The 19,131-nt window shown below is 42.4% G+C and overlaps 1 protein-coding gene across 2 annotated transcripts; it reads left to right on the top strand.

Moving 5' to 3' along the window:
* Positions 1–55: 55 nt before the first annotated feature.
* Positions 56–15,305, top strand: LOC124257722 (outer dynein arm-docking complex subunit 3-like). 2 transcript variants are annotated; one of them, XM_046691852.1, is made up of 14 exons: positions 56–139; positions 3,398–3,498; positions 4,477–4,598; positions 5,440–5,517; positions 8,221–8,385; positions 8,965–9,069; positions 9,856–9,978; positions 10,529–10,651; positions 11,147–11,177; positions 11,503–11,615; positions 12,330–12,490; positions 12,909–13,071; positions 13,571–13,711; positions 14,463–15,305. In XM_046691852.1, exons 2-14 carry the CDS (start codon positions 3,411–3,413, stop codon positions 14,676–14,678), a joined length of 1,629 nt encoding a protein of 542 aa, XP_046547808.1. In that variant the 5' UTR covers positions 56–139; positions 3,398–3,410; the 3' UTR covers positions 14,679–15,305. The 2 variants fall into 2 exon arrangements, with proteins under 2 accessions (XP_046547808.1, XP_046547809.1); XM_046691853.1 differs by lacking the exon at positions 56–139 and adding an exon at positions 156–286.
* Positions 15,306–19,131: the final 3,826 nt, after the last annotated feature.

The following is a 19,131-nucleotide window of genomic DNA, read 5'->3' as shown; positions in this document are numbered from 1 at the left end:
CATTAGCAAGTGACGTCATTATATTATGTCGCCATGTTTTGTGACGTCATGTCTATTATGACTTCGGTCTGTTGTTACCACTCCCTTGACAACAGCAATAATGGCAGCCTACTAAAACCGTCAGACACACATGTGAACGGTAAGTTTCCCACTGTTTGGTTTGACGACCCAAATATTGCAGTCTGACCGACTGAGGGTGGGAGCATATAACATTTGTCTAACGCCTAGATGTGTCTATCATCGAAGTTCCCTAAACTTTGCAGATCAAACAAACAAGTTGATCCACGTGAGCGACACAATTTATTAGCCTTCCTTGTATTTGTAGATATAGATACATGTAGACATGTGCCAGTGGTATATAGTACGATGGGTGGCGAAATATTTAAAGCCTAAGGGCGTCCGTACTTAATTCTGTGTTTCTCATCGCCCGACTGTTCCAAGATTGGGGCGGACGGGCGGGCGAAAAAAAAGGCCAAAAAAAGAAAAGATACTATTCAATATTAAAATATGAATGTATACTCGCATTTTGCATTGGGAATCATGGTAAAGACAATACAGTTTGCCCCTATGTTCCTTACCAGAGTGTATGTTCACTGGTAGGGAACTTGGCTACAGTAACAGTGGAGTCTTTATGAGTTTGGCGACAGAAACTTTATGTCACAGAGTCTTTGCAATGATATGTGTTGTAATAAGATAAAATGGTAATTATAGCTTTAGTTTGTGTGTATAATTTTCCTAAACAACACATAATATCATCTTGCAACTTTATAATTTACTTAAATAAATATAACTATAGCACAGATATAATTTTTATCATAACTTGCAATGAAAGTCATTTTGATGATAAATATGAGTAAAACATCCAGATTTAACAACCCTTGAAGAACTGGATATTCATAACGAATTATGTCAGTCGCCCAAATGAACAAGTCATAAGATAAGATGATTTCCTTATTATCTCAAGGGAAATGTTGTGTGCATCATGTACAGTTCTCCATTCTATATTACCTGCAAATGATTGCAAGTCACAATATCATTACCTCTCAAAATGGAACCCATACAAATATACTGAACTGCAAAAGAAACGCAACCAAAATTATGTCTAATCATTTATTCTATAGACAACACTATCAATGTAACAGCTGAAAGTTGCTGTTGACATTGAATTGCATTAAGTTCAAATTGATCACAGGCCGTCAAATGGAAATATTCCTGAACGCGAAAAGTGACAATCTCTTTACTGGCGCATATATCCACCTTGAGCTTGCACACAGGCCGTGCAACGTCGCCTCATTGAGTTCACTAGAGTCTGAAAGAATGCCTGAGCCAGATGATCCATCGACACCCTTGCTTTGTGAGGGCTGTAAACGTCGCTGAGGGCTGTAAACGTCAAAATTGGCCCCGCTTATGACCGTTGGCAGCTGTGGACGCCTAATCGTGTCGCTGGACACTGCTCCCATTGACCAATAAAGTAAGGCTGCTGTTACTGTTGCTGCTTGAGTTCGGTTCCTTAGATGAGTGACCCGGATGAACCGATCTTGCAGAGCTTCCTCCGTGCAACTTTCCAATGGCCATTCCCTCTGCTCAGTCGTTAGTCTAGGCATCGTTTGTGTGGCGTGTGCACCTCCTAGCGTCAATACTCAACTGTTTTTTGACACAAACCTTTATTAAGGATACCTCAGTGTGAAATACATGCTTTCCACCCAGAACCGTCGATACACGTGCTAACATTATGGTTTTGCTGCACTTTTGGTGTGTTTGTGCGAATGTTTCGTATGGACGTCAAAATGCATGACATCATCTCATCTGGGATCAATCAACGTCACTTTACCATGAACGTTCCATAAACATGAACGCTTACTTTTATTTTTTCGAAACTTGCGTTTCTTTTGCTGTTTAGTATAGATAGTACAAAGCCCCGTTCACAATGCTTAACTCACTACAGAAACAATTATTTTCAGAAGCAGAAAATTTAGTCAATGTTCATGATGATTTTGATGATGATTGTGATCTACACATTGTTGTAGATAAATGATGACTATCTGTCAATCATAAATAGACATAAAAATGTAAAGTGTTGTCTCATGTAACGCAATGTGTGAATGAACACTACAGGCTTGAGGAACACTGTAGTGTTACATCCCTGTTCAAGTGCCGATTTATGGCTACTTCAATCCCAAAAGTGGTTTTTATTAAACTATATATTTCCGGAATATTGAAGTAAATCTAAGCATAGAGAAAACTATGCCCACAGGACATTTATTGTACCTTACCCTCGCCTTACAGATGCTAAGATCACAAAGACTCTGTCACAAATCATAAAGTTTCTGTCGCAAAAATCACAAAGACTCCACTCTCACTGTAACCATGTTCCCTACCAGTGATACACGATATTGTGGAGTTGACCGCCATATTTGCACGTGAAAATCGCCAACTCCTAACATTGCCGGATCGTAAATATTAGTGGATGTGAATCCTAAATCGTGACAGGGAGTCGAGATGCAAGAGTTGCTTCCTACGATTCGTTTTTCGTTTTCCATTGAAATTTAATACATTTGTAACTCAATGTTTATTTTTCTTGTGGTGAAACATTTTTTTTTCAATGGGCAGTTACAATTGAGAATGGTCGGCGCAATGTTTAGAAATAAATAAATAAATTATTGTATGGGCGGGTGGGATTTTTACGGGCGGCGGGAGATGAGAAACACAGAATTAAATAAGGACGCCCTCACAGTGTGGACTGCGTTGTTACTTATTTCTTTTCTACATAACCCCATGTTAGCTCACTGACTTTGTCTCCTTGGAAGGAGGGGGCGTCACACGTTTCCACTGATGCTGTTAGCCACTGACTCATACTGGTGGATCCATGATCCATGGTGACAAATCGTGGGACAAAATCAGCTCTCTCTGCTCAAAGTAGATTCGAAACAATATGAACCAGGGTACCGTTGTACAAAACAACATTAGCGCTGCGATTGTCGTAAGTCTATGTAAAAGTAGGGGAGATCGCTAAGATCTCTATGTACAACGGCACCATGGCGTGAGAACCAGGACTCGGAATCCTTGGAAACCTGCGATCTGAAACCTTTGCCATTCCCAGTTAATCCCTCAAAATGATCTGAACTAGCTATTGATTGCATTTAACGATCCAGTAACGATAGTCATCGACTGTAGTTAACGATGCATAAATAATTAATAGTTACCATTATATTTAACAATGTATTGACAACTAATAGTCACCGGCTGTTTTTAGCAATGCATTAACAATATATGAGATACAGTAAACATTGCCTTTACAAAGAATATGTATTGCAGTATATTTTAGGTATATATCATGTTTCGGATTAGGAAATAGAATCATATATGTTCATACTGCATAAAGAACTGTTTTTACTAGGATTCCTAGAGTCATGCAGATGAGGACGGATACGGCGACTGGCATCGCCAGCAGCCTGTCTGAACAAATTGAAGAACTGCGCGGTAAACTACATCTGAAAGGTGAGCTTCAGTAGCATAGGCGGATCCAAGGAGGGGTGGTGGTGGGGTTGGTTCAGGGTCCCCCACCCCACCCCTTTGTGCTGAAAGTTTGTTAAATGACCATTGAAACACGGGTGAAAATGAAGTGTGCACTCCTCCATTTCTCAATAGTGTGCACCCCCCGTTTCTCAAAACGCTGTATCCGCCCCTGAGTAGGAGGCGTAGATCATTTAAAATTGTCATTGGCAGGGTGTTTATCAGGTCGGTTGGTTGTGCGTGTGAGTGAGTGAGAGTTAGTGAGTGAGTGGCTGATTTGGTAGACTAAGGCTTAGTCTCTGAATATATATAATTTTGATAGAAACAAACAAGCCCATTTATATTGAAAAGGAGCCCTAGGGAGACCAGAGATTCAGAACCTGAACCTGAGGAAATCTAGACTTGCTTTATTTAGGGCTTTAGCACTGCAGAGAGAGCTTGGCAGTAGGGAAATTAATGTGGTTCAGGGACTGTGAGACAGACTACTGATTTGGTTTCACACTGTTTTGCCAATATTCGAGCCATATTCAGCTGTCACGAGACACCAAGAATGGCCTTCGCCTTCTCATGTGGCAATTGCCGCTTAAAAACACAATATTTGGTTAAACATTATTTTAGGTAGTTATACTTAAAACATTTCAGGTACACTTGTACAGAGATTGTAAGATAAGTTGGCATTATTTCTCTTTTCTCACAGGTCTGCATGTTTTACCTGAGAAATCATTGAGTTATCTAACCTGTTATTTCAGTAGAAATCAATAAAGTCGCTCTCGGGGTAATGACAAAGAAATAAGCCATGTTGGAGAGGCCCTTCTCAAGATCTTTTACACTGTGCCATATGAAACCAAACCCCTGACCCCAAAGCATGTTCTACCACAAAGCCCTCTGATTTTGATATACGTTTCGAATGTCCATCTCTTATCGCCTACATTTGAACCCATGACACGGATGTGTTTGTTTCAGAGCGAGATGGAAAGGCGTATTTCGAAGGATCAGAGGCTCTCAAGACGAAGAACGAAGAGCTTATTGCTCGACTCCGAGCGGAGAACAAACACAAGCGAATTGCCCTGTCTAGAAGTATCAACGTAAGAGCTGAGATCACAATCGGTGTAGATCCTCAGACCATTATCAAGTAAATGATAACACAGGATCTACACCGAAACGTCGCATCTATTACAACAAAGAAGTTGTCTATCCATAAAAAGTGTTCCTCTCCATCATACCGGCTTCTCAATGCTGACTCAAAGAAGTGATACAGTGAGATACAGTGAGATGATATTATTACGATAATCAAACCGAAATCGAATATGTAATGACTATTAGTCCTTATTTGACTACCCGCTCACCTGCTTTCTCTGTACTGTATCATATAGGTAAGGTGAAATGGGGTTGAACGCTCTGGTACTATTGCTGGGCTGAGTCCCATCCGGGAGTTGAACCCACACCCTCAGAGTCAGACACCTAATCGCCAACACACAAAGTCAGCCGCCTAACCCGCTCAGCCACCTCGGATGGGACTCAACCCAACAAAAGTACTAGAATCTGTACTTTACTGAGAAAGTGTAATGCCAAATATAACATATGCAGCATTTGACCACAAAATATGACTTTGGACACGTGATTCATTAACCCATACATGTGCTCATCTTGCCGTCCAACACACTGCCCGTATTTAAGATGTTTCGGAATATATTCAAGGATCGCATTTCTTCAAATCATTTACTTCTCGGACCTCGGGATCGTATTATGTCTAAATATTCCAACGATCTACGCAATATCTGAAGAACACCGCTTGTAAACTGTTCGGCGCCACATTTCTCCGGAGACGGGTTACGCGTAACCTGTTCAACCAGGTTCCAAATATATCGTTACCTACAGGCGCTTTTAATACGATCCCATAAGTAGTTTGTTATTTTTTCCTCCCAGGGGGACACAGCCGTGATCGAGTCCGTGTTTCACAACCGGAAGGAGGAGCTGCTTTCCATGCAGAGATACACAGCTGAGGTAGGTGCTGACTGGGACACTGTCTACACAAAGCGTGATATTTGTTATGGGAAAACTGACGCGTGTTAACAACAGAAGACTGGGCATATGGGACGCCTGGAAACAAACTGAAGGCTATGGACCTATCAATATTGTCCGCTCCGGAAGTAGGTCATAAAAACTGATTACTATTTGCACCACCCATTTTGTCTTTATGATTATAAAGGAGAAAACTGGTGTTCGAACTCTGTCAATACACTGAAGTCAATTCCTCTAAATGAATCCGGGAGGTGGGGTAGCCTAGTAGTTAAAGCGTTCGTTCGTCACGCCGACGACCCGGGTTCGATTCCCCACAACGTTTGCAATGTGTGAAGCCCATTTCTGGTGTTCCCCGCCGTGATATTGCTGGAATATTGCTAAAAGCTGCGTAAAACCCATTTCACTAGAAATGAATCAATATCAATATCAGATAAAAATAGGTCCTTATTTGGCATGGCCTTTCCCCGCCCTCCCACAAATATCAAACTATAACACCAAATGTTCTATTACTGATATTTAGGAAATGTTTTTAGCTGGCCAAGAGTAATAAACAATCTTGGTAGCAAAATGTTCAACTAACCAGCGTGGTTGCCATGGATTTATAAGAGGTCATCTAAAGTCAAGAAGCGTCCAGGGCCTAGATTTTCAAAACTCTCTTAGCGCTAAGATAGTCGTAAGTTAATGTTAATGTATGGCACTTATGACTGTCTTAGCGCTAAGAGAGCTTCGACAATATAGGCCCTGGTTAATACCGCAAACCTAACCTGTTGAAGTGGCAAAGATATTAGTGATGTCGATTTACTGTGACGTCAAGATAACGATGTCGTCACAATGGTCTTCAAAGCATTGTAATCAGTTTTTATTTGCTCAATATCTTCCTTGGAATCCATTTTTGGACAATACAATGTCATGATCGCGAAGTCGCCATACACATACGAAGTCATGACTGTCAAAAGACGTTTTTGCGTTTTTGTATAGGTATAGATAATAAACGTAAAACCCGGTAGGCACACAGTATAAATCTACAGTATTGTAATAAAGCCAACAGTTGTTGTATATCGTCATTGTAAAAAGCGACCCAATTTGTAATGGTGAAATCATCCAGCATCAGTAGCCCTGGTAGGATATGAAGGATAGTGCAGCCATTCGGATTCTGAATATTTTGAGACAAGAAATCTGCTGGGAACCCATAATGGGATTCCTTCCCTTAAAGCCGGGTATTAAAATGCCACAGTCCGACATTTAACCTAGAACATGACCAAGTGCGCTTCAGGGCGATTTTTGGTGAGCACTTGTTTAGTCTATAAACACATCAGTGTCACTTTGCATCGGACAGTAGGCTCTTCCTCTGCAAGATGGGGCCGATAGTCTCTCCCCCTCACCAGCCGGGAGGATGGAGAAATAAGCAGACGACTAACTTTAAACTGCTGAGACAATAAAACGCGCTCCTGGCGTCCCCGAATGAGGGACGGGCGCACGTGCCTATCAGGGCATGGCTCGAAGCGAAAAAACTATGAGCTCCAGAAACATATATAATCCTCTACCAACTTGAGAAGTACTGGGGAGGAGTTTGGAAACTCGCCAATTGTGACCATCCGCAGCCATCTTGTTTTGGTTGAGGTGTACCGCTTTGGTTTGCTGGTGAGACGCACGCCACAGAGACTGTGAGGCCGCGGTGTGTTGGGGGATGGAGTTGTTGGCCTATGTAGGTCACCGCAAACGTTCTTGTATGAGGTATTCACCAACCAGGCCTGGACGTCGGTTCGGATTGTATGCCAATTCGCGATTCCCATTTACTGTGATGACTGGGTCCAGGCAACCAATAGTTGTCGGACTTTTGATAAACGTTCCTCGGGGTTACAGACAGATTGTCCCATTGTGATAACTATCTTATCTTATCTTCGTGTTTATCTTAGCTTTTCAGAAGATAATTAATAGGTTAGATCAGAGACCATATAACATCCTTATGAAAATTCCTGTTCCGCCCATGTGGTCTCTGGTTAGATAGCGTTCTCCTTTTGCTAGTTAAAAGCAGTACAGAGGGCTGGAGGCTCACCCGGCATTGTAACATTTGTCCACAACGAATGATGTTATCGTTCTGCGGAATAACAGCTATATATTCTCGAAAAGTCAAACCTTTTGTTGATTTGTGTAAAGTTAAACCCACTGTATTCATGGATACGCGTGTAATGTGACCTATTTCCCTGGTTTATGAATATGATATATATATGTTTGTGTATAGATATCGCTTATTCAAAGGTAAAACCTCTGCAATCACGTGACCCGAGACAACAATATCGACCACAGATGTCCAAAATGTATTGATGCATGTATCTTCATTCTATTTTGATGAATATTTACCATAACAGAATGGTTAATCGAGGTTGATTTTCTGATTCGTCAAATGCAATCCTGTTTGACGACATGTGACGTTTCTAAGCTGGACAAGGGACCCCAAGCTGTGTATTTCAGTTGTGTCATGTGATGTGTCCGTCATGGGGTAGGAACATCCGATGTGATTGCAGGTTTACAGAACATTTACAGAAATTTGGAATAGTTGATGAGTGCTTATGGTGTATAGAACCTCACAATACTCGTCATTTCTTCATATTCAGTGACAGATATTCTTACATTAGACCATCTACAATGCCGCTTGTTATCGCATCCCCGTTACCATGGTTACAGGATGCCATACGCGTGATGGACCAGAAAGTCTGCGAGGCCAGCAAGAGGTTGAACAGCCTGCAGCATGAAGTAACGCAAAAGGAAAACCAGTTAGAAGAACTGGAATTGGAATTATCCCGCATGTTGGATCTGGTTTCATATGACTACAACTCCGAGAAGGAGCGGGTCAGTGATCTCTCAAAGAATGGCTTTCAGCACTTCACCAAGGGACGGTGTTAATTACGGGTGTCAAGTGTACTTTCCTTTTACTTTTTTTCATCATTTTCTTTCTTGATTAGCGGTGGAAACTATTTAAGAAACGGGTTTCACATTGTTTACTGGGGTATAAACGCTTTATACCATGCAAGTTAAAATCATGTAAATGACTGAGCACTAAATACACCAATCACATCACTAGAAACTTGAAAAAAAAATGGCTTTCTTGTTGAAACGACGACGTATTTAACTCACTGTGACATCATCCTTTGTTCAACACGTCAGAATGATTCGGTGTCTGGGTGATATTTCAATCAACTTCCTCAATTTCTTCTCATGAAACAGAAACTATTATTAAGCGGAATGCCCAAATCGTAATAAGGTAATTATCAGACTGTGTATAAACCAGTTAATCTTGGTTGTCAATGTTTCCAGGTTAACACAAGCTACGGCATAACGGCCACTGTCATTTACTCACTCACTCATTTCCCTCATCACTCACTCACTCATTCCCACCATCACTCACTCACTCACTCACTCTGCTTGCAGAACTACCGGCGTCTTCAGAACGAGCTGGACAAAGCTCGGATCAAGTTTGACGCCGCCAGTAACATCACGGGCAGATACGAGGCGATCCTGGCGCACATGCAGGAGGTGGGTGTAGTTGTTTCTTACCTCCCAGTATTGGTTTCACGAGGACGTTCAACAGGGATACCTTCCTTCACCTTATTAAGATGATGGAATCTTCCAGAGAATAACCTTGACTGTCCATTCTTGCCTTCTACACGAACACCTGCCCTGATCCACAAAACGTTCGTAGCGCTGCGACATGATAAACTATAGAGTTACGACAGGTCGTAACGTTACGAACGCTTTGTGGATCGGGACCATAGGTGCTTTTCAGAGATCCACTCATAGCATTTTAACCACCATTTTGCCTTTTACGTCTTATGGAATCTGTTCCGAGGAATAATTGGGGCTTCTCCTGCATTGACGTGGATGGTTATAAATAAAATCATTGTTTTTAAAAAAAACCGCAGCCGCTACTTAAGCTCAAGATAACACTGATGTTGGTGACGTCACCACGCCAAGTAATCTTGGAAGGACAAAACCGTACAGGTAGTATTGATTAGGTTTGAAGAAGCCGCTGCAAGCTCAAATTGATCGCATTTTATGGATCTAGATGGCTGAAAAGGAGAGCAGTGTTAGATGGTGAACACTTCATTACTGTATCATAATCCGATCTTCCGGTTTCAGCGAAAATGAAAACAATTTCCTGTCGCGCGCGCGCGTGTGTGCGTGTGTACATGTAAAATTCTCAAAATGTTTATCCAAGGGGTACTGTTTTGTCTGTATGCAAATAAGATCAGCACCAAATGTGTTTAGGAAGAAGATGAAAAACGCATTGTGCTAACAACCGACTGTACCATTGTTTGCCAGGAGTGTCGTCTGTATCCCACGCGACTTGACGTCATGGAACAGCAGGTGACGGAAGCACGTGCAGAGCTGTCGGAACTGAAACAGATGAATGACAAGGCCATCAATAGCAGCGAAGAAGCTCGGGTTCGAACCCACTTTCCTACATTCATAGTTGAACCCACGTAAAGATCTGGGTTACAATACGTAGGTGACCGTGTTGGTAAAGTTTCGTTAGTGAGTAGGTGGGCTACACCGCTTTCATTTAGACATAATTGCATGTCATTTCAGTTTGTTTAAACGTGGGGAAGAGCAATTGCAACACGGAACTTCACGGTTCAGTGTGTCACTGGAGTGAGTGAGTGAGTTTAGTTTTACGCCGTACTCAGCAATATTACAGCTATATGGCGGTGGGCTTATGCTTGTCATAAGAGGCGACTAACGGGATCGGGTGGTCAGGCTCACTGACTTGCTTGACAAACGTCATCGTATCCCAATTGCGCAGATCGATGCTCATGCTGTTGATCATTGGATTGTCTGGTCCAGTCTCGATTATTTACAGACCGCCGCCATATAGCTGGAATATTGCTGAATGCAGCGTAAAACTAAACTCACTCATTCACTCTTCATGATTCAGGTAAGTTACAGAGTATTGTGGCTCCATTTGTTATGATGATGATGTTTATCTCACTCCCAGACAAACCTGTTGAGCATGGAGCGCGAGATGTACCAAGCGAAGAGGTCACGTGACCAGCAGCTTAACGAGACGAAGAAGGAAGTGGAGAGGAGGAAGGAGCCGGTGGACAGGACAGAGAAGAGGGTAAGTAAAACCAGCTTCCGGGCAGGAACCGAACTATGATATAACCAATTCCGATACGTCTCTGGTTACCGTATATGTCGAACTGCAATACCATAGAGTCGTACTTCAACGGTGCTTCGGAAAAGGAGTGGTGCATTTAGTGTTGAAGCAATTAGTGTTGGGATGTCGTGTAACGTCATAGGGACGAAATTGGATCGGATGGCTTCGCAGCGTGTGGCTGTTCTGCCATGTCAACTTTCAGATGCTTGTACTGTCAATCACTGGTTTGTCTGGTCCGAACTCTATCATATGTAAAAGTTGTTATTGTCATAATTATATAATTATTATTAATTGTTATAACCATATGACATACTGTAAAGGCTGTCTCGATATACCTGGAATATTGCTTATTGCAGCTTTAAACAAACAGCAGCAAAAAACCTGTGAAAGTACATAAGAGTGTAAGTGTGCTGGTCTCTTTACATATTCAGTTTTTGTATTTTTATGTCCTTCCAGCCCAGAATGTCCGTCATCAGCGAGACCACTGGTGAGCAAACAATCTAAAGTTAAATGGTGTCTTTGTTTCTCGTGACTAACACACACGTGGCCACCAGTTTGCGCCTCAAACAATGAAGGTAACTATGCCTATCACACTGAAATATATATATAACATGGTGTGTGCTTTTTCAAATAAATTTGAGTTGTTTCGTACAATTTATTATTTTTATATACAATGTATATACATTAGAACCCAGGGCAGTAAGTCACAGGAAAAGGAAACCAAACCTACTGAACCGGTCAGGCCATGTATTATATGGTTGGATGGGTAAGAGGAAACACATACTACATTTATTGAATGCTGTCGTTGCCAGACATGAAGTCCTCGAGGCTGCAGGCGTTAAAGGCGGGCCGCCATGAGAAGATCCTCACGCTAGAGGAGGCATTCGAGAAGATCAAGAAAGCCATCAACGTGTCTGACATCAAGGTGAGGAACAAAACCGTCTGTGCCCGTATGAGTCTGTCTGTCTGTCATCCATCATTGTCTCCGTCTGTTACACCGATTGTCTGCCTTACTACAATCCGACATTGTCTCTGCCTGTCTGTTACACCGATTGTCTGTCTGACTACAGTCCGACATTGTCTCTGCCTGTCTGTTACACAGTCTGTCTGGCTACAATCTGTCATTGTCTCTATCTGTCTGTTACACAGTCTGTCTGGCTACAATCTGTCATTGTCTCTATCTGTCTGTTACACAGTCTGTCTGGCTACAAGCTGTCATTGTCTCTGCCTGTCTGTTGCACAGTCTGTCTGACTACAATACGACATTGTCTCTGCCTGTCTGTTACACAGTCTGTCTGACTACAATCCGACATTGTCTCTGTCTGTCTGTTACACAGTCTGTCTGGCTACAATCTGTCATTGTCTCTGTCTGTCTGTTACACAGTCTGTCTGACTACAATCGATTATTGTCTCTGTCTGTCTGTTACACCGTGTTTCTTGTCTACAATCTGGCATTGTCTCTGCCTGTCTGTTACACAGTCTGTCTGACTACAATCCGACATTGTCTCTGTCTGTCTGTTACACAGTCTGTCTGGCTACAATCGGTCATTGTCTCTGTCTGTCTGTTACACCGTCTTTCTTGTCTACAATCTGCCATTGTTTCTGCCTGTGTGCTGTAACATGCTCCGTCTGTGACCAGGACGTGGTGTTCCGCGTGGCCAACCAGGACAACACCAGGGGCAGGCTGGTACACCAGAAGAAGGAGAAGCACTGTCAGCGCGCCAAGCTACAGGAGGAGCTGGACAAACTCAAGACGGTGTTCGAGGAACTCAAGTTCACCAGCCAGAGACAAGCCGCCAAGTAGGTTGTCAGTGTAAGACATGTGGAAAAGAATACCCAGTCTTGGCTATCCTGAGACACGATTTCTTTTGGGTGTCAAAGGAAATATAGCTGTGAAATGTTTCTGAATGGATCACTGAAAATTCGAGATGACGTCTGGTATTCTATAAAGCTATTGTAAGCATGTGCTGCCCTACTATACTATAAAATGTATTCCGCTACATAGAAGCGCACTTATAACAGAAAATCAGTTCACACGTCGTATTTCATTCTTATTGCCGATTGTGGTATTGCTATACGTTTTAATAGGGGAGTTGTGTTCAGGGGCGGTGTTCATAAGAAGGCGTTGCAATGACGGCGTCGCTGCAGCGGTGTTGCCATGACGTGATGCTATGGCGGCGACGGTTGTGTTGCAATGACGGTGATGCCGGTGTTGCAGGGGCCGCCAGCTCGTAGACGACATGGAAGACTACGCATCTAAGGAGGAGAACAGGCGGGTAAAGTCGCTGGACACGTTGGACAAGAAGGACAAACTGTTGCTGGACCTCCAGAAGGGAATCGCCACCCTCTTCGACAAACTGAAGGAGATCAAGCTCAAACCTGTACGACTCAGTGTTATCTACCTACGATCCAGTGTTGTGGTGGAAGCAATGGATTTCTAATCTAAACTGCATTGTTTAAATATTGCTGTAATTTCCACCGTAACCGTCTTATGAGTATGCTTCTAGCTTCGACTATTTTCGGGCCCTGTAACATAGCTGAATATTCCGCTGTTCTATGTAGGACCCAGATTGTATGTAATGGAGTAACCATGAGAATATGTTGATTTCGAAAGTAGAATTAATTAGCACAGAAACGGAGTGGCTCGATCATTCTACTTCATGAACTGTTGTCAGTTTTGTACAGAGTTGTATCCTATGATGTGGGTACTAACGCCAGGCATGCCCTGGTATGTCTGATGTCACGTCAGTGTCACGATGTTAACGTCTTCCATAACAGGTCACCATGCCTTTAGCTATAGCATTCGCCATTTATATTAATTCTGAGTATATGATCCATAATTCGCTGGAAACAGCTTAGTATCTTCCCGTCCCCTTGCAGCCTCACCACAACTTCACCAAGGGGGATCCGGTGGACGACCTGGCCAACTGTGAGCGGCGTCTGGTCAAGCTGATGGCCACAGTTACCGGAAAGGGGGACGAGAAAGCAGTTGTCGGACCCAAGAACGTCGACGGGGAAAAGGTAAGCTTGCGTCTTCCCAAAGCTTGTCAGGTTGTGTAGTCACCTTCAAATTGGTAACCGTGAAAGGCTATTGTTCCAGTCTCAGGTGGCATTTTGTTGGTGTATAATGTCGACTTCCGTGCTGGACTGATGCACGGTACCATGTGCCTAAACCCACATTCATTCGTTGACGGTGCATATTCAAAGTTTATATGAAAAGAGAACCAATTTGGGAAGTATTGTCCAATGCATAGCGTGAGTGCCAGTTAAAGAGTTGATAGGATGGTCAAATGTGTTGCATGGGGTCTTCAAAGTATCATAGCACTTCGATGATCGTAACTCTCATAAGTTGATATAGACTTAACACAATAGTAGCACTAACATCGCTAGCCGACTGTCTGTTGTCTTATCCTAGACGTTTTAACCACTATGGAACCTTATGCCTGCGGACACTGATCAAGAACCACAACGCACCTATGTCAGGATATGAATCCATTTATTTGGTGTATTAACCAGAACCAATATGGTTTTGTTTTCAAACGTGCAAAACCCAGGTTGTGGCGATGGTGACGATAATGAGAGGCCTACACCGACATGACCCTGTATACACGGAAATTCACTTTAATCAAATTCTTTGTTATTGTTCGCAACAGCTGACGCGAGAAATGAGATATACATGTATTTCCTAATGAGACTGCGCTCAAACTTGGATAGTTGTACACTTGTGTATATAAATATTTTCACACTGACGTCGTCCACGTGCATGTTCCAGCTGCACGAGTTCCTGGAGAATCGCCTGCCTGCCGAGAACACCCGCATCCGACTGGATGAGGAGGACAACAGCGACTCCGACGACTTCACGTTCGACCATGACCAGGACAACGAAGGTCTGTTGACGCGGGAGGACGTGAAGCGCCTTGGTCAGGAGATCCTCGGAACCAAGCTCAAGCCCAAGAAACGCAAAGGCCGGAAGACCAGGAAGTCATAGGAACCTGTCGCGTGTCCTGGTCTTGTATGTGGTCTTTGTCTGTCTGTTGTAAATGTTTGGGGAATCTGAGCGGACTTGCTCCCTGAGAGCAGGATTTCTTTAACTGTGGAAGGAGGATTTGCTTGTACAACAAACTACCACCTGTATAAAATCATTTCTTAGTCTGCTAATAACTTTCTGTTTGGTTTTCTAATTCTTCTGTTAGGCAGATGGCGGTTCGTGACGGGTTGTCATATTACAGTATGAGACACCACCTTGCCAAAAATGTCCCTCTAAGAAACATTTGGACCTGTTTAACTCTAAACTATGACCCAATTGTCCTGACATGTTGCTTGCTCATCATGAAACTAATCTCAACCACAGAAATAGAATCAATTCAACTGTTTTATTTATGCATAGTTTAATTAAACCTTAACTTTTGAATAATTTTTGTTTGTTTTAACAATCAGCATTTACTGTAAGGACAAAGATAAGATTGCATTTTACATTTGATGTAAAACCTTGTTCTGTTATTGAATCATCATCGTCATCATCATCGTCATCATCATCATCATCATCATTCTGTTGTTAATAGTACTGTTGTAGATATAATGATAAATCATATTGTGAATAAATGTTTCCAAATGATTGTCTTGGCTAACTGATGTAGAGGTTCTGGGATAAAACAAAGATCAACTTAACCAGTTCATGAGGATGAGGATTGAATTTTCAACAGGTAACCGACCTTGACCCAGAAACTTTGGGTTAGACAACTGGCAGCAAGTGGGGTTCAAGTCACAACTCAGTTGGGAGTTATCTCCCTTGTCTGCCCACTCCACACTTTTTTTGCCTGTTTGTACAAGTCTGAACTCATGTCTATTCTGTAGTGCTGGTCCACTGAGATACCTCACCACAGTTTAACATGGCTACCCCATTAGACACTGACACATTATTCTGTCAATTCATATTTTATCCCCTTAATGCTGAACATCAGTCAGGGCAACAACAAGTGCCATCATGAAATGTCTTTTAGTGTGGTGGTGTAGCCTAGTGGTTAAAGTGTTCACTCATCACACCGAAGACCCAGGTTTGATTCCCCACATGGTGTACGATGTGTGAAACCCTTTTCTGGTGTCTCCCTGCCATGATATTGCTGGAATATTGCTAAAAGCGGTGTAAAACCAAACTCACTCACTCACTTTGGGATGATTGACCTGAAGCTGGAACCCCCTGAGTCTACACAAACTGAAACCTGAAAACCAACTCACCAACATTAATTAAAACACAACCTAATATATGAAAATGACATTTTATTGTAAACCTTGTAGATATATACATGCATGGTTGTAGAGATGGACGGATGTTGTATAAAGCCGAGGCTGGTACCGAGGATGGGGTTGTACAATACAGAGGCACTGGAATGGCACAACATCAGGTACAAATACTGATAGAAAACATCACCAAGACACTTGGAGGGCTAAAGCTATAGGCACATATTCAGGGGTAATTATCACAGATCTCATGGTATCTTACAAAACACATTCACATATCGAAATATTCACACAAAATGAGAACTTTGTGATGTCTATACAGCTTACAGCTGGGAGTGTCTTCAACATTATCTTGTCTGTAAACTTGCTTGGATGAGATTTTGTAGTGTCCATTCAGGTACAGTGGTGGTTGAAATCTTCCCCTAGTTCAGACAATAGCCTCAACATACACACAAAATGGAAACAAGTTGTTTCACAACAAATCTCCTGACAAACATAGGACTCCTGGTGAATACAACCAGACTGTATGGTCTAATTATTGGTCCATGCTCTACTGGACATACAGGTGCCCTCTTGTATACAGAAGCCCTTTTGGCTGACTCGAGGAAACTCATACTGATAAAAAGGTTCATTATCACAGATTCATAAAATATTTGACATCTAATTATAAAGTTAAACAAGAGTTACCTGTAAGTTGAAGTTTGACTTAAATTCCACCGAGCTATGACGCAGGGATCACGTGAGATGTGCGCATGCGCATCGCCATCAGTCTTTAAATTGAAAATGTGTAAAGTTTAAGAAACCATGGGTGGGTGTGGTGGGCACGTAATCCCTACAGAATAGCTCGGTGGAATTTAAGTCAAACTTCAACTTACAGGTAAGTCGTGTTTAACTTTATAATTCCACCTCACTATTCCGCGAAACGGGATCACGTGAGATTTTTAGAGCACTTAACACATTTTCCAATGAAATCCATAATAACCACAAATTACAATGTTGAATTATACATTTAATGACAGTAGTGATTACCAATACCCAGATGCCAACAATACAAACACATTATCATGTATGCTATCAAGTGACAACTTCTAGAGTTAATAAGCATCTAACAAGTAGAATCTTCAAAAGAGTTTAAGATAGATTCACTGGAAAGAGTCTCATCTGACATCGGTTTCTGGTAAAACCTCCAAAACACACAGTCTCTTTACCCTCCTGCTGTTCTCAGTATTGTGTTCAGTGACACCTTGCTGTGAAAACCTGCACTTGTTGCAGCTGAACGTACATTGTGAGGCTTGAAGCTGTTCATGTTAATACCCGCCTCTGTCAAAACAAGTTTGAACCACCTAGCCAGAGTACTCTTGCTGACTCGGTTATGAGGCTTTTGTAGAGCTATAAACAGATCTATAAACAGATCTATAAACAGAGCTATAAACAGAGCTGTTTCATTGTGTCGAACCGTCTTGGTGAGTTGAGTTCAAAGTAGGTTTTCATGGTTTTCACAACACACAGAGCAGGGTCACTAAAACTAGAGAGAGTTAACTCCCTTTGATGATATTGGGGCCTGGATTGCTTCAATAAATCACCAAATCTAATTTTCACTACACTATCATCTACATTTCTAAGGTCTATAAGGTGCAAGGACTGCAGCCTTTGTGCAGTGAGCAACAGTAATAAAGATACCAACTTCAAAGTTGTACCCTTAAGATCCAGTGATGTCCCAATGTGCTGCAGGTAATTGAGCACTGTAGTCACACCCCAGGTAACACTGTATCTTGGCAAGGCTGGTCTGACATTGAATACACCTCTCATAAATCTCACAACCCTGGGATGTTGACCCACTATGGTCACTGCAGAGGACAAGGCTGACCGCGCACTGTTGATAGCTGAATAACTGAGGCCTTGATTGTACAAGTCTGCTACAACAGTTATTTAAAGATGGTGACATGGAATTAAGATCTCTCTGAGCACATAAACACAACCACTTCGAGAAATACCTCCCATACTGTTTATGGGTACTGTCTCTCCATGATGACAACAGGATGTCCGCAACTGGTTTCGATACTCCTTCACTTTCGAGGCCTTTCCTGAGAGCTTGAACGCTGCTAACCTCAGTTTTGGATGTAGAGGGTGAACTGCTGCTTGTTCTCAGTTTTGGATGTACAAGGTGAACTGCTTGTGGGTTGTTGTGTAGTGTTAGGAGTGTTTTTGATCTCGGCAACAATCTTGGACAGTCTGCTGAAGGCTCAAGTAGTCTGGCAAACCAAAATTGCGTCCTCCATAGAGGAACTACCATCAGCATGTCTGCTTGTTCCGCCTGAATCTTGTGTAATACTCTGCCGATCAGACTGAAGGGACAAAAAGCATAGTCATAAGAGTCCCCCCAAAACAGTGTGAAAGCATCTACGGCTTCTGCGTGGGGGTCTAGGTACCAGGACACATAGCGGTCAAGCTGCTTATTGAGACGTGAAGCAAATAAATCCCTAGATGGAGTACCAGAACAATATTGTAGCTTGTCAAACATGTTCGGGTCTAATTTCCACTCTTTATCATCTGAAAAGTTGCGTGAATACCAGTCAGCTTCAACATTATCAGACCAGGCACATGAGCTGCTGATAACCAGACTTATTTACTCATGCACCACAACCACATGTCTCTTGCAATATTGTTACACGTCCATTTCATACCACCCATGTGGTTAACATAGGCCACTGCAGTAGTGTTATCAATCAGTAATCTAATATGCACTTTACACATATCTGCTAAGGATTGAAGAGAAAACCATGCTGCTTTTAATTGATATGGTTACTCTGCACGATCGGGACAGTTGCTTTAACCACAAAACCCTGTGTGTACTGAGCTCTCACATCTTGTGTCCTTGTTCGTGCCTTTGCCTCAGTCCATATTTCCTCGTTTGCTTTCGGTACCAGTAAAGTAGGGAAGTTGCTTGGCCGCTTGTATTTGTCCAATATTTGTTTCATCTTCTCGTGAACTGGGGCTTTTACAAGTCCGTTCTCGATAGAGGTGGCCAGGTCCTCGTGAATAATTTCCGAGGTGGATTCATTTTCACCGAAGAAATCTCTGAAATCTGCCACTAGTTCACTGACACTCACACATTCATCCTCCTTAGCTTTGTTCTCGGATTCGGGGTTTGTATAACGTGACATGTCACTTTCTAACAAGTCCGTTTCAATGTCAGAATCGTG

The sequence above is a fragment of the Haliotis rubra genome, unplaced genomic scaffold, assembly GCF_003918875.1.
Source record: "Haliotis rubra isolate DU_JTF1 unplaced genomic scaffold, ASM391887v1 Scf67, whole genome shotgun sequence".
Taxonomy (NCBI): Eukaryota; Metazoa; Mollusca; class Gastropoda; order Lepetellida; family Haliotidae; genus Haliotis; species Haliotis rubra.
Note: the sequence above shows the minus strand (reverse complement) of the source record. Positions and strands in the feature narration are given on the sequence as shown.

Excerpts from the sequence above, each read along its gene's own strand:
- LOC124257722 (XM_046691852.1), top strand. The coding sequence starts at position 3,411 with ATGCAGATGAGGACGGATACGGCGACTGGCATCGCCAGCAGCCTGTCT. Across the intron at positions 9,979-10,528 it reads ATAGCAGCGAAGAAGCTCGG|ACAAACCTGTTGAGCATGGA; the intron begins GTTCGAACCCAC and ends TCTCACTCCCAG. Across the intron at positions 11,178-11,502 it reads CGTCATCAGCGAGACCACTG|ACATGAAGTCCTCGAGGCTG; the intron begins GTGAGCAAACAA and ends TGTCGTTGCCAG.